General features: G+C 45.1%; 2 protein-coding genes across 5 annotated transcripts in view; both read right to left on the bottom strand.

The window, feature by feature from the left end:
* Positions 1 to 100: 100 nt before the first annotated feature.
* On the bottom strand, positions 101 to 4,070 carry arpp19a (cAMP-regulated phosphoprotein 19a). Of its 2 annotated transcripts, none has more exons than XM_056412548.1 (3): positions 3,865 to 4,070; positions 2,891 to 3,013; positions 101 to 1,747 (listed from the first exon to the last, which is right to left on the bottom strand). In XM_056412548.1, the coding sequence occupies exons 1-3, from the start codon at positions 3,898 to 3,900 to the stop codon at positions 1,577 to 1,579; spliced, it is 330 nt and encodes a 109-aa protein (XP_056268523.1). In that variant the 5' UTR covers positions 3,901 to 4,070; the 3' UTR covers positions 101 to 1,576. The 2 variants fall into 2 exon arrangements, with proteins under 2 accessions (XP_056268523.1, XP_056268522.1); XM_056412547.1 differs by having other exon boundaries at positions 3,844 to 4,066.
* Positions 4,071 to 5,050: 980 nt separating this feature from the next.
* atosa (atos homolog A) overlaps positions 5,051 to 25,208 on the bottom strand; it is a 39,233-nt gene continuing 19,075 nt past the window's right edge. For 2 of the 3 annotated variants that reach the window (XM_056412378.1, XM_056412377.1), the window contains exons 2-12: positions 16,760 to 16,944; positions 15,819 to 16,015; positions 15,189 to 15,314; positions 12,613 to 14,305; positions 10,343 to 10,471; positions 9,807 to 9,895; positions 7,620 to 7,716; positions 7,376 to 7,534; positions 7,144 to 7,212; positions 6,370 to 6,563; positions 5,051 to 6,267 (exon numbers count right to left, since the gene is read on the bottom strand). In XM_056412378.1, coding sequence (XP_056268353.1) covers positions 6,114 to 6,267; positions 6,370 to 6,563; positions 7,144 to 7,212; positions 7,376 to 7,534; positions 7,620 to 7,716; positions 9,807 to 9,895; positions 10,343 to 10,471; positions 12,613 to 14,305; positions 15,189 to 15,314; positions 15,819 to 16,015; positions 16,760 to 16,944 — 3,092 coding nt within the window. In that variant the 3' untranslated portion in view covers positions 5,051 to 6,113. Of the gene's footprint in view, positions 6,268 to 6,369; positions 6,564 to 7,143; positions 7,213 to 7,375; positions 7,535 to 7,619; positions 7,717 to 9,806; positions 9,896 to 10,342; positions 10,472 to 12,612; positions 14,306 to 15,188; positions 15,315 to 15,818; positions 16,016 to 16,759; positions 16,945 to 18,615; positions 18,669 to 25,208 lie in introns of those variants that run through there. The other variant, XM_056412379.1, reaches the window with a different exon arrangement.

Below are 25,208 nucleotides of genomic sequence, written 5' to 3'. Positions count from 1 at the left end.
TAACACGCACGCACGCATACAAATACATGGCGATCAAAACATTACCTTTCCGCATTTTCAATGCGAAGGTAAAAACCTGAACGTGGCACACACGACAATGAAACATTTGTGCAAAACTATTTTATTTACAGGAACGAAATGGCACAAAGTGACAGCAGCCGGACACACGTGCACAAGCTCAGGCGGATGTTCAACTTCACCGCATCGCAAATTAGCGTTTTTACTTAAACTCACGGGTGTAAAATGGGTTTCCGCAAGTCTGAACGTGATCAATAACATTATTTGCACCTGTGGGTCAGCGGGTCTGTCTTTCACTCTGCGGGGTTGGCGGTTCAATCCCCGGCCTCGTCGATGTGTCCTTGAGCAAGACGCGTTGCTCTGTATGCATATAGAACATGTAAAGCGCTGCATACGTTAGATTATTATCATCATCAGCTCCCAGGACATGTGTCTTCTCCCACGGCGCTCGTACGCCTGACGTTGAGCGTCCGTGTCGACGCCTGTGTTCAGCGCACCTCGATGGAGCTCGGTGAGGGTTCATTACACATGCAGGTCCTGATCCGATGTGAGGTCAAGGGTCAGGGGGTGTCGTATGTGTGCAGATTGTAAAGCTGAGGCAAATTTGTAATTTTGTGATATTGGGGATGTACAAAATAAACTGAATTTAATTGAATATCCCACTCTGGCCTCCGCTGTGTGGTTCTTCAGTACAGGGTTCATAACCAAAGTGTTCACACAGCTGAGCCTCAGCGCTGGATGATTACCATCATCATGAAGTAAAGGGCTTATTATTCATTTAGAATGAGGGAAAACAGTGAAAGATAAAAACCTGACATCAAACATTCTAATAGGCTGAGATCTACCCTGTGCCAACAAAAAGGATGAATATGTATATATACACATTTATACATATATGTGTATATATATTTGTATGGATATATATGTATAAACATATATATACATATATATACACACGTATATACATATCTATACAAATATATATACATATATATATTTACGTACATATATTTGTATGGATATATATGTATATACATATATAGACATATATATACTTATATACATACATATGTATATATATATACATACATGTGTATATACATATATATACACATACATACATATATTTATATATATATACACACATATATACATACATATATATATGTATATATATACATATATTTATATGATGCCCATACTAAAGCCCTCTAACCATCCTTCTCTCTCAGGTGTTTCAGTCTTCTGAGTCTCACAGGTACGTCGCCTCCTCTCGTCACACTTCAGCGTCTCTCAGTGAATTTCATGTTGCAGTGAAGAGAACTTTGAAAAAGAAATAAAATAAACATGGGAAAAGTTAGAAGACAGAGACAGAAGAAGCGAGATAGGAGGGAGCGGGGGGCCAAAAATAAACGGGTTCAGGAATCAGCCAGTTCGCTGTGTGTTAAGTGTGTGTGGGGGGGGGGGGGGTATGGGAGAGGTAATGTTACAGCTCTGAGACTGGAGTAGAAAGAGTAAAGGTCAAAGGGCAAGGGGGTGCTGCAGGGGCTGTCGAGCATCAGCCTGCCAGTTTACTAGCCACCAGAGAAGGTTTCCTCTGGGGCAGGTCCTGCAGGGTGGGGATGTGGTCCCCCGTGCTCTCCGTCTTCTCTGCCGTCGCCGTGGGCAACTGCTTGTTCTTCATCTTGGCTTTAGCCATGTTGTAGTCGCCAGAGTCAAAGTACTTTTGCTGTAGAGAGAGAGACATACGGTTCACACATGAGTTACAAGGCAACGAGAACATCATGGTCTTCAACAAATAACAGGTTGGCTTATTGTGATAGAACAATACGAGTACTTATCTTCATTGTATAATAGTAAGCTGCTATATGAAGAAAATCACCAAATGTTTGGTTTGGAAAGTTTGTTTTACCTGAATTACTTTTTCCCCCCTCTTTTGTTTTGTAAATGATAAAAATCAATTAACCAACATGCCAATTAAGCACTATTCATTTTCTAAAAATCTCAATTTTGTTAAATTTTAATTGGTTTAATTACAGATCATTACTTTGTTTACAAACATTTATTTAAACATTTTAACATCAAACATTAAACTTTGAAAAAGACTAAGTATTTCAAAATGTCTTAAAATAAATGTTTGATGTGCTTCACCAGTAAATGTATCGAATCTAAAATGATAGACTTGAAACTGTTTTCATCTGCCAGGAAGAATTGGATAAATATAGTTGGAATCACAATGAATTTAGTTTGTTTTATGTTATCTTTGAAGGAAACTCAGGGTAAATGTATACATGCAGTTCTGACATTGAACACAGGATGAAGCATTAATGCAGACAAAGCCTGAATAATGTTCAATAACTGTTGCGAGGTGTTGATTCAACTTCATAATTATTTTGGAGAAAGCAGTTTGTGGTGTTCTCTACAGTCTCTACATCTTCCGCCGGAAACAAAAAACACATCTTTTCTGACTATCTTGAATAAAAACAGATTAGCACTTCAGTGGCAATTGAATGGTTCTTACTTATGGCATTACAAATGTTATTATTTATGGTATTTTTGTAGTTTAACTTTCTTGAAGAAACGTTACTTTCTTGACTCTTGTTGTTCTGAGTTTGAACTCGTGGTTAAATGCACTTATTGTCACTTTGGATAAAAGCGTCTGCTAAGTGACATGAAATGTAATGTTCAATTCTAATTGTGGTGCATGGCGACATGTTTCTAAAACGTTGTTTGTCCTTATTGATATAAATAGTAGGTTGTCAACCTTGAGGTTTTATTTATTTGCAACTGACAGAGTAAGTGCAACAATAGGTGTTTAGAGACTGTACCTGAGTGGACTCTCAGTGTCTTGCATACGATATAACCAACTCACCCCCTTCTGGAGGCGTTTGCGAAGCAGGTCGGAGCCCCCGGGTTTGTTTCCTAAATTTGGGTATCTGGACTTCAGTTTAGCCTCTTCTGACTTCTCAGGGTTGATCACCTTGTCCGGAACCTCCTGAAAAGCCAGCTGCATCATTAGGGATTGAACATGTAGGAACATTTAGATACAAACAAAAGAGACTACATTCACCACAAACCTTTGACTAATTTACTGAAACATAACTAATCCTTTTTCTACATAAAACCCTATGGTAAAACGGCCTAATTGTAACAGTGCAGTTAAAACGTTGCTATATTGAGTTATTGTAACACTGTCTCATAGATATTGGAGATGATATGTCCCTTCGGGGTTGCCGTAGAGAGTTAACGTTAAAGTAACGGAGTCGGGAGGTCAGACTTAATAATCTCCAATACCAAAACACACGAGACAGTGTTACATAATCATTAGGAGGTTCAATTCGCTGCGTTTTATTGAGGAAATAAAACAGAAAATATTGTCTCGCGCCTCCGCTAACGAGCGTTGAGCCGACTGGCACGCGCAGCGGAGCTGGCCGTTGAGGTCTGTGTGAATGTCGCGGCAGTTAGCGAGTTAGCTTGTCTGCTAACGTTAGCTAGCGGCACCTCCGACGTTCACACAAACCAACCGGGGAAAAACGTCCGTTGCATGAAAGCCACCGCGACTGATAACATTACACACCCGTGTGGTCGTGTTTTATTTTTTACAAATATAATTAAGTTTATATTCCACCCCGCTAGGGCTCGGTAATGTTAGCTGGGACATAAATCCTCGTTTTAAAAGAAAAAAGCGAGGCAGAATTATATTCGATTGGCGGTTTATGTACAATCGGCGGGTTTCCGGTTGTCATGTCAACAATAGCGAGCGCGAGGGGGGGGGGGGGCTAAGCTATGGGAACGTAACGGACACGCCGCGCTGCTGACGGTTACCCGTTGGTCCGCGGACGTCACCTCGGCCGTCTGCGTGTCCTCGCGATCCCCCGACATGTCTCGGTCCGTTATCCCGGAGGACAGCTCCTACCGACGGTCCACTCGAGACCGGTTGAACCGAGCCGTCGACGAATCCTCCGCCGTGACCGTCCTGGCGACTTGCAGCGCGACTCCACTCCCACACAGAAAAGCACTAACTAGCTACGTCACATGCGGAGACACCATGCGCGGCCCCACCATGCGCGGCCCCGTTCGGGCACTCCTGCAAGCGCGCGCACTCCCACGGCGCCCGGGATGGGATTTGCATTGCGTAACATCGCGATCAGCTGTTCGGCCCACGTGCCTCCAACACAAAACCAGATTTCGTGGGAAAAAATAATCTTCATATTTGGATCACGGTGAAATGCTGCGGTTGATGTCATGTGTCGCAGGCCGAGACGATCTCTTCAGTGTTTTAGAGACTGAAATATGCGAAAAGATATATATACATATCCATATTTTGTGAGACTGCACGTGCATTTGAGCCTCGTTGCAGACGCCATTAACTGCATTAGCAGCTGTTAGTACTCCAGCTGTTGTAGATTGCTGTATGTAGTCCTATGAGTGGGACCAGGACACTACCCAGCATGTAAGTCAGAGAATGTCAATGTTGTGCAACACAGATTACTATTCATACCTCTTAATACAAATATAATACTTTTGGGGGATGCAGTTTTGTCGAAGAGATTTTTTTTCTTCTTAATATCGTTTAATAACTGGCAAAAATGACATTACTTTCTTTTTTCAAGTCTAAATTGACTGATATAGCACGTGCTATTGTAAAGAAATGTACTTGATACATGTGTTCAGGACCGGCCACTCTACCTACAGACGTCCTGTAAGATGAATTGTCTCAGTCCACTTATTGTCTTAATTATGATTATACTATTAAAAAAAGTTTAGTAACTTTTGCTTTTTAACTGAAAGATCCCCTGTAGATAATCATGTTGGTCCCCCTTCAAAATCAAACCTTCTTACTGATTGTAGCGTTGTGTTTTTATAATTAATCCAAAACCCAAAGTGGTGGTTTCTCGTCCATTTGGAACCAAATTCAAAGAAGCAGCGGAACCCGCGTTTTGTTCCTTTGATTCATTTCTGTGAATATATACGGAGATGTCGTGGTGGGAAACAGCGGCACAAACAATAAAGAGACGGAGAAGCTCTCAGATTGCTTTAGAAGATAGATATATATTTTTTCAGATTTGAATATTAATGTCAAAAATACATACTATGATATACAGTTTGCACTACATCAACTTAGCATGACAGACGTCACAAGTAGTAACTGAAATATTAATTTAAATATTAAATAAACAGATGGTAAGTAAACTGAAAGTGAATGTGTAAACACTAAACTAGAGATTACTCTTTTCTATTGCAACACTTCCAGTAAAGTGGTTCTGTAACAGTACAAAAGTATTAGAATATTACTATTTTTCTGTTTCATTTCCAGTTCTAATGAGAAAAAAAAACAATTCCACAGTGCACTTTTGATGTTTAGCTGTGATGATGTCAGTTGAATGGAGCTGCAGTCGCCCGTTCGACTTCTTTAGTGGTCCGCGGTGTGTTTCTCTTTTGAACGACCCGTCTGCCTCCCGCCTCCTCTTCCCTCCGAGCTCAGGAACCAATCGGATTAATCGTTCGCCTCTTCGAGGATTTCAAAACTAAACGTTTTACCATTAAAAAAGGGGCCTTGAATTGCATTTATAACTAATTTAGAAGTGACTGAACACCGATGCATCATGTTGAGTACAGGTCCAATTCACATTTTGAGTTGAGCAAAGTAGACGAAAAAAACTCTGCTCGAAATATTCCCAGTGTCTCTCTGCTTCTGGTCTCTCCTCTCCGGCCAGACGCTGGAGGGGAAACACACAACAGCAGGAACAAGAAGGACCCATCAGATCCGGTCCGGCCTTCTTACTTTATAATTGTAACCTACGACTCGACCTCTTTGTTCCGTTAACAAAGAACACCATTGACAACAAGTCTCCCATGCTCTTGGCTCCGCCCCCCCCCCCCCACACCCCTTTTCAGTTCTGGGTGACAGGAGGGATGAAACATAAGATTGTGGGGCCCACGCCAGGTGAGTCTCGTCGACTGCAGTCCTTAAAAAAAATCCTTTTTTAGAGCGGTTTATCTCGCCGCGGGTTGTGCAAGAGTGTATCGTCGGCGCTTCGGTGGTCGCCCGCCAGGTGGAGGAGGGCGAAGGGGAGGCGGGGGGGGTTTGTGTCTCAGCAGCGGGGCGAGAATGGCGGGTCTATCGGGGACTCTGTGGAGGACTGGAGCTCGTAGGCGGCGCCGCTGTCAACCTCCATGGACTTCCTGGAGAACAGCAGACGGATGTCCCGATGGAGGTAGATCTTCCCAGACTTAGAACTCTGGAACCTGGTCGAGATCGGAGAGAGCGGAGGAAACGTCAACGCCGGTTGCCGGATATATTCCAAGTTTGATGCGCATGAGAAAATGAAATAAAAACAGCCAGTTTACCTCAGATTAACGAGGTAGCGCAAGGTGCGTGCCTGGCCGAGGGCCTTCCTGCTGCTCTGACTGATTGTGTCGCGGCGGACGGGAACAGAGAAGGTCCTCTGGCGCAGGAACGTCTGGTGTCCGGCCGGCATGGCTCGGAGGTCGTACATCACAACAAACATCTTCACCACTGTCTTGTTGGGATTGAATAAGGTCTGAGGAGGTAGAACAGGGGGAGGATTTACACAGGTGTGCAACTCTTCGTGACCCGACTTCACGGCTCTATAACAGCGGTCCCCAACTTCCCCGGTGGGTACGAGCCGCACAGAAAAAGTGAATGCATTTTTAAAAAAATTATTTATATATATATATATATATACATTTTATTTGTATCAGTAAGAAAAATATTTTATTTTGAAAAACGGACCGGATACACCCGTCTGTACGTGTGAGCCTCTCATGAGGTCACGGAATACATGACCGGCTCGTTACAGATAAACAAGCTCAGGGCTCCCACTAATTCGGCGTAATGGCGAGTTGTATTTTAATGCACTTTATGCCGGACGTCTAATTTTATTACGCCATATTTATCGCCCACACTGTGAAGGCCGGTCCGGGAAAATATTGTCTGTCAATATTTGTCATCACAATGATGAATTTCCCCCTGTAACCACAAGGGGGCGCCCTGCCCCTTTGTCCCTTGGTGTAATCGCTCTTTGTTCTCAGCCGTGTGTCCAACAGGATGCAGACGTTTCATATAAATCCACATATGTGAAAAACAGAAGGTTTCCTCACCACTTGAATGGTTCCTGATGGCGGTACGCGGTAGCCCCTTTTCCCCAGGGACTCCAGATTGATCACACCCTGTGAAAAACACACAACAACAACAACAGCAACCGTCACAAACAGGTATACACAAAGGTAAAACACACCAGGGCTCACACACATTTGCATTTACATCTCTCAGCGTCAGTCAGCATTGTTTATTATTATTATCGATGGACTAATTGGGAACAAACGATCTCACCATATACGGCGAGGGAGCGTTGTCGTCGGATACACTGTAGAAGGACACCTCCACAGGTAAGGTCAGGTGACTGGGGCAGAAGGACCCGCTGGCTCCCACCTCTGCTGTGAAGCCCTCCACGAACCCCAGAGGCTCCAGGCGGTAGTTCAGCACACACTCCTTGGAGAACACAGTTGGGCATTTTAATGGCATGTCACTTTGTGCGTTACGTGATGATTGTCATGTGTGTGTTTGTACGTCATACCTCAAAGTTTCCCAGCAGACTGAGACTGGCAGGTGGAGCGCTGGCAATGAGCAGCTGCTGCGACTCATCGGCGTCCCCCTCTCTCTTGGGACACACCCTGAAGGGTGAGAATCACACTGGTTACCTTCGCATTGAAAATGCGGAAGGTTATGTTTTGATCGCCGTGTATTTATTTATTTATTTGTATGCGTGTTCCTCGCATAACACAAAAAGTTTTAAACCGAATCGCATGAAATATGGTGGGATGATTGGTTATTATCCGGGGACTATTTGATTTTGGGATCAATCGGTTCAAAGGTCAAGGTCATGGAAAGGTCAAAATCTTCCTTTTTACCATAGCACGGTCAATTTGTATCCAATTGGCATGCAACTAATGCCAAAATGTTCATAATTCAATGCCCAATTTTGTGATATGCGAAGGTATGCGCTCTACCGAGTGCCCGTTCTAGTTCAACTTGTTTTCGTGGCGAGACTCTTGAAAACTGCTTTAAGAAGTTCAGGTGTCAAGCATTCCAGGTATGTCTGAATAGACACCTGTAAGAAGACTGAGTTTAAAGGATGGTGTGCTTTGAGAAAGCAATATCGGCATCTCAAAATGTGTGTTGCTCTGATGTCTTCGTTTATAATTAGTCCGTTGCTCACTCAAATCTTCAGCAGGGTTCGGACACATTTCGACTAATGGATTTCCAGGACTTTAAAAAACAAACTTCCATGACTAAGAAGTGAGAAAACTTAGTATTTAAAGTGTCAATGAGAAATCAAAAGCATAGAGTATAACCGTAAATCACACAAATGAATTAGACAAAAGTTTGCGAGTGTATGTCGGCTTTATATTTTGAGCGTCTTTCTTTGAAAAGCATATTAAATATTTCAAACGCAGTGTAAAATGTACATGTGAACATAACACATTTCAATGACTTTTCCAAAACTTTTGGGATTTTGTTTTTTTTCCGAGGACTTTTCCAGGCCTGGAAATAATAATAAAAATTCCATGATTTTTCCATGACCGTACGAACCCTGTTTGGGTATATATTTATTAAAATCAAGCAAATTCACGAGAATAACAAGACGAAAAGAAGGAGAATAATATCTGGAGAGCAAGACAAGAACTTGCCCGGTTTGTAAAATGGACTTTACCAGACTCTTAAAAAAACATCTGCAATGAACAGCGGCACCGCGCTGCCACCCACATCTGTGTGTAGGCAGCCGACTCACTTCCGTCTGCCATTTTGACCAGAACGTGTGACTCTAGATGCAGACACAGTGCAGCGGCGCTCCAGGCAGCAGGTGGCGGCGTGGCGGCCGACCTCAACAGAGAGGCCGCTTCTCAAACCGGCTGCCGAGTCACAGGGTTTAAAACCTCCTCTCTAATATACACTACCGGTCAAAAGTTTTAGAACACCCCCATTTTCCCCAGTTTTTATTGAAATGTAAGCAAGTTAAAGTCCAGTGAATAAACCTCAAATGCTACAAAAGGTCAGCGGCAAACCCAAAAAGTTTAGGTTACCAAAAACTGAAAAATAATGTACATCTTAGAGTTCTACAAAAAGGCCCTTTTTCAGGGAACAAGTAATTAAGGGTTAACGACTTGCAGCTGCTGTGAAGGTAAATGAAGCCGTGAGAGTTGACGCTAACGATTCCTCCAGGTGTCTCAACTTTAGTTGATTACCATCTGTATCAAAGCAGCGTGGGAACAGACGGCGTCACGACACCCTCTGAAGCACAATGTGGACACTATTGTACTGAAGGAAGTCGTATTTTGCAAGAAAAAGGAAATGGACCATAATAACCCTGAACAGTGTCGGTCTTTTGAGGTGTTCTAAAACTTTTGACCGGGAATATAGATGTTTGGATCGCTTGATTAATAACGGGTGGTGAACAAAACAAAAACCTTTTAACAATACAAATGTATTCCCCTCAAAAAAACAACAGCGGAGTTTGCCTTGCTGGCGCTCGGTCACAGGAACAGCTGAGCTGTTGCGAAGCGAGAAAAACAAGTTTTAAAATCCCGACGCAAATGGGGCGAGTAACTCGTTCCAGACGGCGCTATAATAAACACGAGATGTGGGAAGTAACTGTAAAAACGAAGCAAGGCTGCATTGAACCCGCGAAAGCATCCCGACCCTATGAACTGATCTGGAGTCAGTTAACTGGAGTAACAAAGATCCCAGGTGAGGAGACACGTACCTTTTCCCAAAGGCCCAAGGCAAACCCTTACAGCCGGCCACAGACGTGTCCAGGTCAAAGGAGCCCGTCTGGTTTTTCCTCTGAGGAACCTGCACAAAAAAAAAAAACACACACACACCTTAACTTAACGCAACTTCCATAGTATCCAGGTTAGCGCTTGGTCTATAAGATATCCATATTCACCCTTAAAAAAAGTCTTGTTTTTAATTAGAAATGTCCTGTCTTAATGTTTTAATTCATGTTTTTACCCGTTACTGCTCTACTCACCTATGAGTCGCCAACTTAATTTCATCTGTTTTTACAATGACAATAAACGTCCTTTTGTGACGTGGAGCCGGCATGTTAGTGTTATCCTAACGAAATGAAAGCAGAAACTGACGAGTTTCTGTGTGTGTGTGTGTGTGTGTGTGTGTGTGTGTGTGTGTGTGTGTGTGTGTGTGTGTGTGTGTGTGTGTGTGTGTGTGTGTGTGTGTGTGTGTGTGTGTGTGTGTGTGTGTGTGTGTGTGTGTGTGTGTGTGTGTCTCTCTCTCTCTTACGGGGCTGGAGAGCAGCGGCAGGCCCGTACAGGGGTGGAAGGCGTTGGTCACTGTGGCGTCCAGCGAGCGGTGATGATCGTGTTTCTTCCAGCCGTTGCAGGGGTGAAGCGGCGAGGGGCCGTGGGCTCGCTGGAGGAGACGAGAGGGAGGTCAGAGCGGTTTGGGCACATCGTGTTCTCCTGGGCAGCAAATGGCATCTCGATTACCACGGAAGTCTCGCCCGCTTCCAGAAACTCATCATAACAGAGCGGCGCCATTACGCTCAACGAGCTACATTTGACCATGTGATGAGGCCTTCAGTGACCTCTACTTTCTGAAATGAGTAACAGTACTTTAGTAAGTCAGTGGAACTTGAATGGCATTACTCATGGTATTACTTATAGTATTATTTATAGTATTACTCATGGTATTACTTATTGTATTACTCATGGTATTACTTATAGTATTATTTATAGTATTACTTATTGTATTATTTATAGTATTACTCATGGTATTATTTATAGTATTATTTATAGTATTACTCATGGTATTACTTATGGTATTACTCATGGTATTAGTTATAGTATTAGTTATAGTATTACTCATGGTATTACTTATAGTATTTTTGTAGTTTGGCTTTCTTGAAGAAACGTTACTTTCTGTATTCTCGTGGTTGATTCACTTATTGAAAGTCACTTTAGATGAAAGCGTCTGCTAAATGACATGGAAAACAATTGTTTTTAATGGAATGAGTCAAGAACCGTAGCTACATTTACAATTAAAAAAAAATATATAACAAAAAAAAAATAGTAATAAAATTATCGGTCAGAAATAAACAGATTCTCTTTTTCTTGCCGAGTTACAAATGTAATTTGATCACAATGAATATGAGGCGAGCTCCGGCAGCCAGTTACCTGGAAACGGTAAAAAAAAAAAAAAAAGAGTAGAGAAGTGTCCCTCACATAACGCTCTACACATTTACAGTTGTTGTAAAGATTAAACAAACAAGATATTACCCGTTAATCATTTGTGAGCTTAACTTTTGGCCGTAGCCTAGACGACCGGCTTACAGCCTTCTGTAAAGACGTGAACGCGGTATCCACCTCCTCAAAACGCGCCGGGCAAAATAGCGCGGCGTGCCTGTGGAGCGGGCCGGCGTGCGCAACCAACGTTCACGATATTTTAAAAAAAAGAAAGGAAAGAGTACGGCGGATACCACCGTCTATTCCGCGAATTGTATCTCGATGACGAGGCTTTCAGTTGCACTTCCGACCGAGCGGGAGTCGGTTGGAGTCGTGTTTAGAGTTAGAATTATAAAGCTCTTTCTGAAGCACTGGCAAAAGTGGTGCAACTGTCACAGATAAATGGCCTGACTGTATTTCTTTACTCTATACTAAATGATTTCTCCCTGCTTTATTTATTTATAGTTTTGTTACTATGGTATTGTTTTTGTTTCTTTATTTGCATATGTTTATTTTTTTGTTTTTTACTTCTCTTTATACAAAGAATCTGAAACATTTAAATATGTGTATGTGAGATTCTGAACACTAATAAAATATTTAAAAAAATTTTTAAAAGAATTATAAAGCTCTTCGTAAATACCGCTAATATGAGGTTCTCGTCGGGAAAACGGGAAGGAAAGCCCGCCTCCTGCTTCATCCGATTGGCGGCCGAGTGTGACATTGATGAGCGGCGCGCCGCCGCCCCTCGCGTTTAAGTTGAGAATATTTTAACTTTTAAGCGCGCCTGAAAAACGCGCCGCGCGGCGTTTAAAAGGCGCGTCTGAATAGTGCGCCGTACCGTCGGGAATCAATTGTTTTGCTCGCGATGCGTTTTTGAGAGTCGCGTCTGGCGTGATCGAGCCCGAAGAGAATAAACTTATCAAAATGTTGGTCAATTTCTATTTCATTGATGGAGTTCCTTTAACCCTCCTGTTACCTTTAGGGTCAATTTGACCCCATTCAATGTTTAACGTCGGTGTTCTTTGGGGTCAATTTGACCCCAGGCTGTTTTTCACTGTGTCAAACATATAAGAAACATCAACTTTTTTATATATTTAAAGGGCTATTTAGGTAGTCAACAAACAAACATAAAGTACCTCACACTTAAACTTGGAAAACAATATTAATTCTAATAATTTTCTGGAGGTTTTAATTGCTGGGGTCAAATTGACCCCGAGGGTAAAATATGTTCGTAAATGTGAAGGTAACGGAGGGTTAAACAGGGATAGGAGGGCACGGCAGATAATAAGTGCAGATTAGGACATAAGCTCTCATTTAAACACGTCTTACCAGGACAGGAGACGGGGGAGTCGCCTCTGGACTGGAGGTGATGGAGGGCGCCCGGTTCTCATCCTGCGGGGCGGAGGCCAGAGCACCGAGCTGCCTCTGGGCCTGAAGCGGCGGCGTGCTGCGGGTCCAGCTCGAGGTCTGGGCGTGCGTGGGGCCGCCGTCCTCCAGCGCGCGGGAGGCAGAAGGGCTTTCGTGGTTGCCGAGGGTCCCGAATACTCGCTTTTCCTGCGGGGGGGGAGTTCGTAAACGGCGCCCGGCCTGGGCGTGGTGGCGCTGGTCTTTCGGCGAGGCTTCTTCAAGTGGAAAGTGAGCGCCGTTTGTGGCCGCGGGGCAATGGCGCCGCGTCCCCGGCTCACCTCGGGGCTCCTCTGTGCAAACGGGCGTGCGCGTGGCGGTGGCGGCGGCGTGTGGGATGTGCGTGGCGTGCGTGTACGTGCGGACCGTGCGCGTGACCGTGGTCGTGTGCGTGTGGTGCAGGCGGCTGTGGGACAGAGCGGGGACGGACAGTCTCTCCTGGATGAGGCGGGCGATGTCGTGCACCGCCTGGGCGATCAGGGAGCCGTCCCTCTCCCTCTCTTTCTCCCTCTCCCTCTCCCTCTCTTTCTCTTTCTCTTTCTCCCTCTCCCTCTCCCTCTCTTTCTCCCTCTCCTTCTCGTCCTCTGCGTCTCTCGTCTCCGTCATTTTCAGCTTCCTGCACGCCGAGGGCTTCGGGGAGGAGCGCTCCCACTTGCTGGAGGAGGTGTCACTCACGGGCGTGTTGGGCGGGACCTCGGGCTCTTTGGTCTTACTGGCGGTCACGTCGTCGTCGTGGCGACGGCTGCTGCCCCACGTGGCTTTGGGGGGGTTGTCGGGGGCAAAGAGGCCCGGGGGCAGCGGCGGCGCCGTCGGGTCGCAGAAGTTGAGCCTCTGTGCGATGCGGGCGATCACTTCCTGTCTCTCCTGCAGCAGGGAGCCAATCAGGGGGTTTGTTTCGTTGGCGGGCCTCGGGGAGGGGCAGCGCGGCGGCTCGGCCAGGGAGAAGTTCTTAAAAGCTCTGAGTGGCTCGGGGACGGGCCGCTTGGACCGATCACCGCCGAGCCCGTAGTCCTCCGCCAGGGCGGGGTCGGCCGAACCGTTGAGCGCCGAGTACAGCCACTTCCCGGCCTTGCTCGCGGGGAGCGGCGAGGGCGAACGCGAGGGCGTGGGGGAGCGGGAGGGCCTGTGGAACAGAGGGGAGCCCTGGCGCCGGGGGGCGTCGACCTGGGGAAGCTCTCCGCTCCGATACGCGCGGCCCTCGCCCGCCTCATGGCTCGTCTTGGCGTACGGCGAGGGAACGGCGGTGTGGGGAAGGCTGCTGACGGGGATGTCGTTGATGGGCAGGTGAGGAACCGGCAGTCCGTTGAGGAGCAGGCCGGACGCGGAGCTCTTGCCGTACGCGTCGGAGTCGTGCAGCAGGTCGTCCCGACTCTTCCGGTGGGCGGGCGGGCCGCCGTGGCTGTTGCTGAGGGTCGGGTTGAGGCCGGGGGTCTTGCTGTAGAGCGGCGGCAGGCCCGTGTGGATGCTGCAGGCCAGGGTGGGGTAGGTGGGTTGGCGCGGCAGCGACTGGACGCGAACCTGCAAGGCGACGCTCTGGGAGACGTTCGGGACCGGAAAGACGTGCTCTGAAGGCGGCTGGGAGAACTGCCACACCAAGTCCTCATCGGCAGCACTGATCCTGTTTGAGAGAGAGAGAGAGAGAGAGAGGGAGAGAGAGAGAGATTCAATTAACACGTGTTCACTTTTACATCTTATTTAAATCTCATTGCTTCTGTCCATCCTGGAGAGGGGTCCTCCTCTGTTGCTCTCCTGAAGGTTTCTTCCCATTTTTCCCTGTGAAAATGTTTTTCTTCTATTTCTTGGGAGTTTTTCCTGATCCGATGTGAGGTCAAAGGTCAGGGATGACATATGTTGGAACAGTTTAGCTCCACGCCTTCCTTTTGTAATAGTTGTTTTCATCCTGTCACACCATCTCGTCAGTCCAACTCCCCTCACCTGCCTCTGGTCACCTCGTTAGTCCCTCATTCCCTTCACCTGGTCCTCACGCCCTTCTCACCTGCAGCCCATCCCCTCATTAGTCCCTCACTATTTAGCTCCCTCACTTCCACTTGTCCTCTGCCAGATTGTCTTGTGTTTTCGTGCCAAGTTCTCCAGCGTTATTAGAGTATATTCCTGACCTGCCTGTTCTGACCCTGCCTGCCTGCCCTGACCTCTGATTCTCTGCCCCGCCCCTTTTTGGACTTGTTTGCTTCTTCGACTGATTTCCCGGTTTTGACCCAGCCTGTTTCCAACCAAAGACAGTCATCTTTGTTACTCCTGTCTGAGTCGTGCTTTTGGGTCCACTCTAATAGCGCCGTGACATATGTACACATATTGGAAAGCCCGCTGAGGCAAATTTCACAATTTGTGATATTTTGCTCTCCAAAATAAACTGAATTGAATTAAAATATCCAGGAGGTGTCAGAGCCTCCAGAGATTCAGCTTTTCTTCTTATGATTTAACAGCACAGCAAATGATGAGATCAGGTTTCCCGTGGCTCTGACGACCCGCCGGCGACTGACCTGTACAAGATGTTCCTCGGCACGATGCCGTGGGAGGCGCTGAGCCAGGCGCTGAGCTGAGAGAAGAAGACGTACGAGCGAACGGCCAACAGCAGCGTCTTCTCTTCGGCGGAGCGGTCGCCGCTTCTAATGAAAACACAGTCGACGAGAGGTGGAAATGTGCCAGTGTGTCAAGTTAATGAGGTTAATGAGGAAACTCAAGGGTGTGTGTGTTATTTTAACACTATGTTACCTATTTACACACGTTAGGACAGTGGGCCAATTTGGAAGGCTAATTAACCATCCTAGTGTCAAGTTTTACAATTACATTTTTTTAAATTGTATACCCTTTTTTAGCCTTCATCTTTTAGTTATTACATTATATTAAAATAAAGTATTATGAATTCATAAAACAGACAAACAGTCGGGGTTTGACAGATCGTATATGCTGTTTTAGAGGCTAGATGGTGTTTTATTAGGATTTAACCATTTAACTAGAAACGTTTTTAAGTAAAACATCCCATATTTCTCTTGTACACAACTTGTAACTAACTGTTGGACAGCACAGTGTCGTCTGTATCAATATACCTGGACAACATCTCTTTTCCCAGTTACCAATGTGTAAATAGTAAGAGTGTATATGAGCCTCACTGTCTTGGAATGGGCTGCAGGGTCCATCTCTCCAGCAGCAGAGCGTCTTGTTTGATGATCGGGTCGCTGATGGGGTCACTCGGGGGGCACTCGTCACCATAGCAACAGTCTGGCAGGAGCATGACCTCGATCATGATGGGGATGCTGTTCCTCCAAAGCAGGATCACCTCCGAACGGGTTCGCCTCGCCTGCCGACACTGGACACACGCAGACAAAGATGGAGGCTTAGTGTTCATTACTGGATGTCAACGACGGGACCTTGAACTTCAGGGCCAGGCAGAGCAGATGGGACCCACAAAGACCCTTAAAGCTGCATTTCTCAGTGATTTTATTTAGGTCACATCTTAGTTCACAATATTGAAAAGCTTTCCACTTTTTATTTATTTATATATATATAAATATAATATATATTTATTTATTCATATAAATATATTTATGTATGAATGTATTTTTATATATATATCTATATATATATTTATATAAATATATTTATGTATTAATGTATTTTTATTTATATATATATATTTATTTACATAAATATATTTATGTATATTTATTTTTTATAACTATATATATATATATATATATATATATATTTTATATATATATAATATATATTTTATATATATACAGTATATATGGTCACTTAAATTGCTATATTAGTAATACAAATAAGCTCCGTTAGAAATTCTATCGTTTCTGAAATATCTAACGCCTAGATTTTGAAAGAGGTGTGTATCAATATCTCAAAATCAATATGTCCTATTTCACAAGAGGGCCTGAAATAGAAATGCTCATGACTTGAATGAAGCAGCAGCCTCTAGTAAAATGAGGAGAGCCCACCTTCTGTTTATTCATCTATGTAGGTGTGCAGCGATGCGTGTGCACGGATGCGTGTGCACGGATGCGTGTGCACGGATGCGTGTGCACGTGCGAGTTACCTGGGGCAGTTTGTCGCTGCACTCGTGCTTGTGATGAGGCGGCATGGCCGACTGGGCCGGTGGACAGTGGAGCCCCTCGGTTCTGCCCTTCACGGAATACTCCGGCGTCCGTCCTTCGGTGATGAGCAAGGTCAGGAACCCCAGGAACTCATCGGCGTCGTACTCGAAAAACTCCTCCATGGCATCTGGGTAAAAGGAAGAGGAACCAGAAGGTCAGCGGGGGAACCAATCGGGAGGAAAGTAGCAGGCAAACTACTAAATTTACCAATAACTCGACAGAGGCTGGGGGGGGGGCAGTCTAGATGCAATCAGAAAGCGCCTGTGTGGACACGATAAGCACATGTACGCCTGAATAGATATGGCTCTTTAACTTTGGCTGGAAAGACTTGTTTGGAGGAAGGAGGGGGTGGATGACACAAGCTTTCCAGTTTGAACGCTTCATATATTTAGACCTTGTATGTCAGCTGAGCAAAGCGCTCTCTCTCTCTCTACCTCAACGAACAGCAATAATAGAGAGTCGTGCCGCACCGCCCAGTGCACCATACATTTTTGTCAGGGTGGGGACTAAAGAGTAAGACTCGTCTGCTTGTCACGTTCAGATGACGGATCCCAGGACACGTTGGCAAGGGGGGAAGATGGCGGCCGTGTTATTAAGTCGCCCGTCAAACGCTAATTGCAGCTGTGGCTCCTCAAAACAAAACTTGCTAAAATCCCGCTCCATTTGTGTTGTAAATTGAAGCCGAGATCTAAACCTGATTCAGGGCTGAATCAGGTTTGCCCTGGTCCAGCCCCTTGATATGCTGCTGCATGCTAGCAGCCGGGGGCTGAGGATGCATCTCCTTTTTATCTCCTCTTTTTCTTTCTCTCTCTTTTTTTTCTCTCTCCTTCTTCAATACTAACTCTCAACTCTGCTTTCTGCTTTCTCCCGGAAGTCTCTTGTCTCATGATGGGACCCTATTCATGAGACCGGATGAGATCGGATCCTATCTGAATTGGGTTGTTGTTGCTCCTCCTGCCTGCTCGCCTGTTGAGACTTGAGACTCCTCCCCTCCTCTCCACCTCTCCCCCTCTGATGGATGATGGGATCTCGTGAGTGGAGGAATATGATATCTACTAACTATTACTACACATACATTCATTCATTGTATTGTATTTTATTTTAAATCTGTCTCTCTTCATCCATCTTATCATTGCATCCATCATCCCTGAGGTCCATCCTCCTCTGGCTCTCTCTCTCTCTTTTTTTTTTTTTTTTTTCCCTGTTATTTGGGAGTTTTTCCTGGTCCGATTGAGGTTTTGGGGGCAGTGATGTCTATGTGTACAGATTGTAAAGCACTCCGAGACAAATTTGTAATTTGTGAAATTGGGCTATACAAATAAACTGAATTGAATTGAATTGAATTAAAGTGGGGTATTTTTAGCACAATGTTGTGGCGCTCCGTCTCCTGTGCTCCTCCAGAGAAAAAACTCCCAGAATCCCGCAGGAGGTCAGCTGATACACGGCAGCGCGGAGAACCACAGCGTACTTTTAAACACTCGCGTAGAGGAGGCGGCCCGCCTACAGCCTCGGGCCTTCATGCGTCAAACACATATGAGGGGTCAAACACAGGGGTCAGGATTACGTAAATAGGCTTTACGTCTGAATCATGTTGAGGATGCCTGGTCCTCATAAGGCTAGAAGTACAAACACACACACACACACACACACACACAGAGAGAGAACAGAGTCCCTCTCAGCTGGCTCTGCAGAAGTGTGAGCTATGAGCTGAGCTGCTGAGAGTGTGTGTGTCAAGTGTGTATATCGCGGTCAGCCAGCCAGTCACACACATTCCTCCAAGGGAACTCATCCTACATGCCTTTGAGCTGCTGCACATGGAGTGAGGCGCAGTCCAACACAAAACATGAGGAGGGAGGAGAGGAGAGGGGGGAGGGGGGGGGGGGAGAGGGGAGGGAGGTGTCTGTCCGCCAGCTGTAGGCTTAAAGGGATGAAGGCGACATTCAGGGAAAATCTACTTTTCTTTATGGGCTGGAATCGGAAAGGCTTAAAAAATAAAAAAAATAAGAGAGGGAGGAAGAGACCGACAGAGGAATAGAATGCACGACAAAGGTCAAGCGCCGAGGTCACGGAGACCGTCACCTTGACACGGCAGTTGGCTTGAGAGTACAGCTGTGGTCGTCGTGGGTACGAACAACGCGTTCCCAGTTTGCTCTGAGGCGACAGGTCACTGGTGTTTTGGGGAATTTGGGCTTCATGGTGAAGCTCCAGGGAGGAGGCAGGAAGCACCAGAAAGGTGTCAGATCGCTGCTCTCTAGGAACAGGCAAACCAGGAAATAATACACACACACTCCGAGAACACATATGACACAAATACAACAACAACAGAAATACACCATCACCAAACATGTGAACGCACTGAAAACGTACAGACACACACACACACATCACAGACGCGGGACAAAGGACTAGTGATGGAGGCTTTGGTGAAGGGGCCCGGCCCAGAGATGAGAGCCGTCGTTCTTTAGGGAGTCGTGACTGAATAGAACATTCCTATGAAGACTACACACAGACACACACTCTCACACACACACACAAAGAACCACAGCCTAAAGCTGGGAGGTGACCAGGAAGCAGGACGACACGGATAAAAAGGCAAAGGAGCAGGAAACTATTCCACGGACATGAAAAGAGAGCCAGCTTCATCCTTTTTACAACAGCTTGAAATAATTATAAAAAAATACCAATCTGATTGTAATAGTATTATCAAAAGGAAAAGGTACAAATATGTGAATATCATTTGGAAAATTATGTAACAATTCGGGTTGTTTACCTATCATTAGGCTCCTCCTCCTCCTCCTCATTCCTGCCTCTCCATCTCTTTAAAATGTGAAATCTGTCTCATAGATCTATATTTATGCCGTTTGAATGAATGTGTGTTTGTGAGATGCGGCTCTCCGTCTGCACCGTGGTGAACATCGTGTCGTTCCATTGCAAGAAGATAAATCAGGTTTAGGTCCACAATACTGTCCCAAACGCACAACAACACAACACCGGTCCGACTCTTTTCCACGTGCGGTCGACCTCTCGTCCGTCGCCCAGTAACGTGTGATCTGAATGATGCAACGGATCGGATTTAAAGTCAGGCGTCTTTTTATTAGACCTGTGACCGTCTGCCACCAAGCGCAGCTGGAGCCCCGCCTACAGATCGGCTGGTTGGACCTGTACACACACACACACACACACACACACACACAGCTTACTCAGTGTCCTCGGGCCAAGAGATCAGTATAGAGTCATGCGGGATGGAAAAAGGCCTCGCGGACAAGAGAGCAGCGATCGGCCTCGGTAGCCAACGGTGTTCAGAGTAAACACACTGTTACACACTGTAACACACTATTACACACTGGAGTGATTCATCGTTACCTAAAACCTGCCAGAGAGGCAAATGAGTCAAACATGTCGGCGCCTGGTCCACATGGACATTCTGGCAGCGATGGAGATTTCGGATGCTGGTGATTTAAATTCATGTTGGCTGGAATCAATTTGTTCAGGCTGCACGGCGTAGTGTCAGAGAGAGAGAGAGAGAGAGAGAGACTAAGTGGGAGACACGTTCATATAAGCCGAACCATTAATCTGTGCACTGCGGGCACACAATCACTGCATGGCACGCACACACACACACACACACACCTCATTTGAATGCTGTGCGAGTGCCCATGTGGCAGACCACCGCTCCCGTCCTCCTCTTGTTCCGCCAGTGCGGTTTCTCTATGCGTGTCGTTTGTTTGCGACCACGCGCTTCGTTCAAACGAAGCGGCGAGCGCGGCTCGTCTTCATCATATGGGATTCGTCTGTCGTTGGTGGACGAGACAAAAAGCAGCGGCGGACGAAACGAATAATAACGACAAACGAGTCCCAGATCTAAGGCCGGAGAAACAAAACGAGGACGAGCTCGACTGCGGCTGGGCTACTGATTATCTCAAAGAGAGAGAGAGAGAAAACAGAGAGAGAGAGAAACCAGAGTGAGAAACCAGAGTGAGAGTGAGAGAACCCAGAGAGAGAGAGACCAGAGAGAGAGAGAAACCAGAGAGAGAGAGACCAGAGAGAGAAACCAGAGAGAGAGAGAGAAACCAGAGTGAGAGAAACCAGAGAGCGAGAGAAACCAGAGAGCGAGAGAGAGAAACCAGAGAGAGAGACCAGAGTGAGAGAGACCAGAGAGAGAGAGAGACCAGAGAGAGAGAGACCAGAGAGAGAGAGACCAGAGAGAGAAACCAGAGAGAGAAACCAGAGAGAGAGAGAGAGAGACCAGAGAGAGAGAGAGAGAGACCAGAGAGAGAGAGAGAGAGAGAAACCAGAGAGAGAGAGACCAGAGAGAGAGAGACCAGAGAGAGAGAGAGAGACCAGAGAGAGAGTGAGTCTGTGTGTGTGAGAGAGAGAGAGGCTCCATAGATTTGGGAAAAGACAGACAGGAAACACGCACTGTTAACTGACAGGAAGTGAAGTTAACGGCGTTTCCAGTTCACTGTTTGTCGAGTGGATTTCATGCAAACGTTTCAAACCTTCCAGAAGGAAAGTGAATTTGATGAAAAAAACTAATAATTCTACATAAATTTAAAAAAAACACTAGTAAACATGTGTGTGTCCTTCTAAAGACGAGTTGTCCTGTTCTCTTGCGACAGCTCGTAAAAGACGAATACACACGAGTCAAACTCGGCAAGACCGAGACACACACCATGACACACACCATGACACACACGACCCCGTCGGTGACACAAGACTGTCATAAGCGACCTTTGACCTCTTCCACCACACAACTGTCTGTGGGGGCGGACGGGGAGACACTAAAACAGGCTGAAAGACAAATAAGCCGAGTGAATCGGGACACATCACTAACATGAGGGGGGGGGGGGGTTCCATTCTGCGTAGGTCTGGAAGAAATATCCAAGCCTGATAGTCAAATCAATTTAAATGTGCGACGAAAATAAACAATTTAAAAACAAAGGCTAGAGTGACACATCAAACATAACGGTCCACAGCTTCGGATGAGAAAGACACGAGAGCCCGTTACTACGCCAACGGGGCCCCGAGTCCATCGTCTCACAAGAATAAAGAATAAAACCAGGAGAACAAGAAGGTCGGTACAAGGTCATGAAAACCGCCGCAGCGTGGGCACCAGAGCATCTTGACGGTTTTAGACTCTTGAGGGTAAAATCACTTGAGGTCCTCACTTGAAATGATTTAATACGTTTAAATTTTTTTCCTGGGACCTGCAGACTGGAGATAAGCAGCCGGCCTGGAGGATGTTCTCCGGTGGGAAACGCTCTCGTTCTCCCGCTCTCGAGCACATTTGGGACGTTGCGATCGCCCGACTTTGAAAAATCGTGCACGGACGTGCATATGTTCATTCAAAACGTGCCTAACCTCAACGGGGGATGTGTGATATTGGAGCTCAAATTGTTGAGTCGTACCTCCAGGAAAATTCCTTCTGCCATATTTGCATCAGCAGGAATCTCATGCTCTAAAAACAACAGAGCACTTTTAACTTCTCCCAAAGTTGCTCAACGACTCACGAGATCGTGCTCGTCTCTTGGTAGAGGAGGCAGAACAAATCTACCTCCAACAGCAGTTCTTAATCTGTTGTGGGACTTTGTTGGATGAGAAAAAAGTTTTTAAAAAAGGCTTTTATACAGTGGTGTATAAAGTACCCAAAAGTCATACTTGAGTAAAAGTAAAGATACTTGACTGGAAAATTACTCAAGTAAAAGTAAAAGTCACCTATGAGAATACTACTTGAGTAAAAGTATTAAAGTATCTGATTTTTTTTGTACTTAAGTATCAAAAGTAATTTTCTGATATTAAATGTACTTAAGTATTGAAAGTAAAAGTAAAAGTAAATGCTGTGAATAAAAAAATACAAAGGGTCAGAATTTTGAGAATTATGAAGTTTATTTGTTTGGGTGCTGTGGCCGCCATGAACAAGGAGTATGGGCTAGGATGAACTTAGCAATATATTAATACTATGAAATTACTAAAATATAAAAACACGATTAACACAGAAAAAAGAAGAACCAAAAGTAACAACCAGAATCATCACTTTAACCCTTGTGTTGCCTTCGGGTCATTTTGACCCGAATCAATATTACATCCTCCCCCCACCTTTGGGTCATTTTGACCCGATTCAATGTTTCACCCTCCTGTTACCTTTATATTTACTAACATATTTTACCCTTTGGGTTCAATTTGACGCCAGCAATTAAAACCTCCAGAAAATTATTAGAATTAATATTGTTTTCCAAGTTTAAGTGTGAGGCACTTTATGTTTGTTTGTTGACTACCAAAAGAACACCGACATTAAACATTGAATGGGGTCAAATTAATCCGAAGGCGACAGGAGGGTTAAAGTGAAAAATGTATTGTTCATCTTCAAAAGAAGTTGATTTTCAAAATGGACAGATTTCAGTGTCGCTCTTCTGGGGCTGAAGACGAGTCCTGCGATGCTGAAGAGCCGTTCACCTGGTGCAGGTAGAGTGTGTCTAGCTTCACAGGCCCTGATGGTGCAGGTAGAGTGTGTCTAGCTTCACAGACAGCAGCACACAGTTGGGAAGCATTTCAGCAAGTCAACGTGATCCACGTCTCCATCCAGCTGTTTGCTGCTGTCATGCGCTTGAGATGACGAAGAAGAAGTCCTCTTCATCAGATGAACTGGACCTGGTGGCATCACATAGCTGCAGGGAGGGTTCTTCCATGTGCTGCTTGATGTAGTCCATTCCTGAAATAAAGTGAGAGTATTACAGACATGATAGAATTAATAACACTTCCTAACATGTCATGACTCCAACCTAAAGTTTTGTTCAAAATAGTTTGTTTTAATTTGAGGTTTATACATTTAGTTTCATGCACTGTCCGTGCATCCAGAGTTGATTTGTGAATATGTACTTGTATCTCTGTAGTTAAACACAACAACAGTCCCAAATCAATATCGTCGCCATTACTGGACCGTCACTCTTATAATATTAATACAAATAATTATAATAATGCTGTAACAGGGCTCTCAAGTCTCGCTGGAAATCTCACGCTTGCCTGTCTTCAAAACTTGAGAGCCCTGCTGTAATGATTAGCATTATATTATAGCTAAGACGACTCAAATCAACAAATTCTCACAACTGTCAACACTTCTTCAGCTCATTAATGCTTGAATCCAGGGGTGCTCAATACGCTAATTGTCTCATTTATATCTTAACAGGTTTATGATAATTAAACATTAACGTTGCGGCTCATGGGATTAATCTTAATTTACCTCAATGTGTTTCCTGAGGTTGGTGAGTTGTTGAAGGCCATATCTCCGTAGCTTTCGGTCGGCATAAGAGGCACTTTATCCGGTAGGAAGAAACTTTCACTCCGACAAAAGAAAAGAGTTCGCCCAAATATGGCCACGGACGTTGCTCTTGGTCCCCGTGGTTCTTCGAGTAGCTTCCATTGCTGCTCCACATGAAATGAGTCGTATCTGTAGCCGCTCGCTCGCATCCTGGGCATCACTGGGAATAGAAAACACGCGGCAAGGACCACTGATCCCCAACCTGGTGCTCGTGCTGCGTTCAGGTGCGCTGCGGTGTGTTCCACAACAGTCCCCGATGTTTCTCATGATTATTTTTTCCGTAGTAACGAGTAACGATACTGTTTCAGGGGAAATGTATCGGAGTAAAAGTACAAGTTTTCATTGCAAAATGTAGTGAAGTAAAAGTAAAAGTAAACAGAAATATAAGTAGTAAAATAAAGTACAGATACCCAAAAAAACTACTTAAGTAAAGTAACGAAGTACTTCTACTTCGTTACTATACACCACTGCTTTTATATGTGCGTGTATGTTGGTACGACCTCGCCCCGATTGGACCGCCAGCAGAAGTGTGCCACGTACTCGTGGAGTCATCAGAGACTCGGGAAGATAACAGCGGAAAACATGCGTTATATTTTCAAAGGGTACCCTGAGAACAGTGAGGATGAAATTGTAGTTTTAATTTTAAGTGCAAAAATGTAGATTCTCATCAAGAAATGTGCAGCTCGAACAAATACAAACACACACAAGCTACACTTCTATTATGAACACAGAGGCAGACCGGTTAGATAAATATAGACACCTCTCTCTCTCTACATCTCTCTCTCTCTCTGATTCCTAAAGGGACGGTAATTACAATCAATTATTTGAAGACTTTATGATGGTGTTTGCCAGCAGCAAAAAAAGGCGAATGTGGTGAAGTCATACAGTCTGGAACTAGGGATGGGAACCTCTGGCCAGCTCGTGATTAGATTCAGATTGGCTAGAATTTATTTTTCCTTACCGTTTTGCCATTTTTGTAAACACTGTATATTTATAATAACTCACAATTAAAAAAACTGCCATTAGCCTTTAATAATTAAATATTAGTAACAAACAGAAGAGATGCGTCAACTGGA

Source organism: Pseudoliparis swirei, chromosome 4 (genome assembly GCF_029220125.1).
Source record: "Pseudoliparis swirei isolate HS2019 ecotype Mariana Trench chromosome 4, NWPU_hadal_v1, whole genome shotgun sequence".
Lineage (NCBI taxonomy): Eukaryota > Metazoa > Chordata > Actinopteri > Perciformes > Liparidae > Pseudoliparis > Pseudoliparis swirei.
Note: the sequence above shows the minus strand (reverse complement) of the source record. Positions and strands in the feature narration are given on the sequence as shown.

What these genes read in the sequence shown, in the direction of transcription:
- arpp19a (XM_056412547.1), bottom strand. Translation starts at nt 3,900, where the DNA reads ATGTCGGGGGATCGCGAGGACACGCAGACGGCCGAGGTGACGTCCGCG. An exon ending in TGACGTCCGCGGACCAACGG is followed by an intron (nt 3,014 to 3,843) that starts GTAACCGTCAGC and finishes CTGGCTTTTCAG; the next exon opens with GAGGTTCCGGACAAGGTGAT. An exon ending in GCAAACGCCTCCAGAAGGGG is followed by an intron (nt 1,748 to 2,890) that starts GTGAGTTGGTTA and finishes CTCTCTCTACAG; the next exon opens with CAAAAGTACTTTGACTCTGG.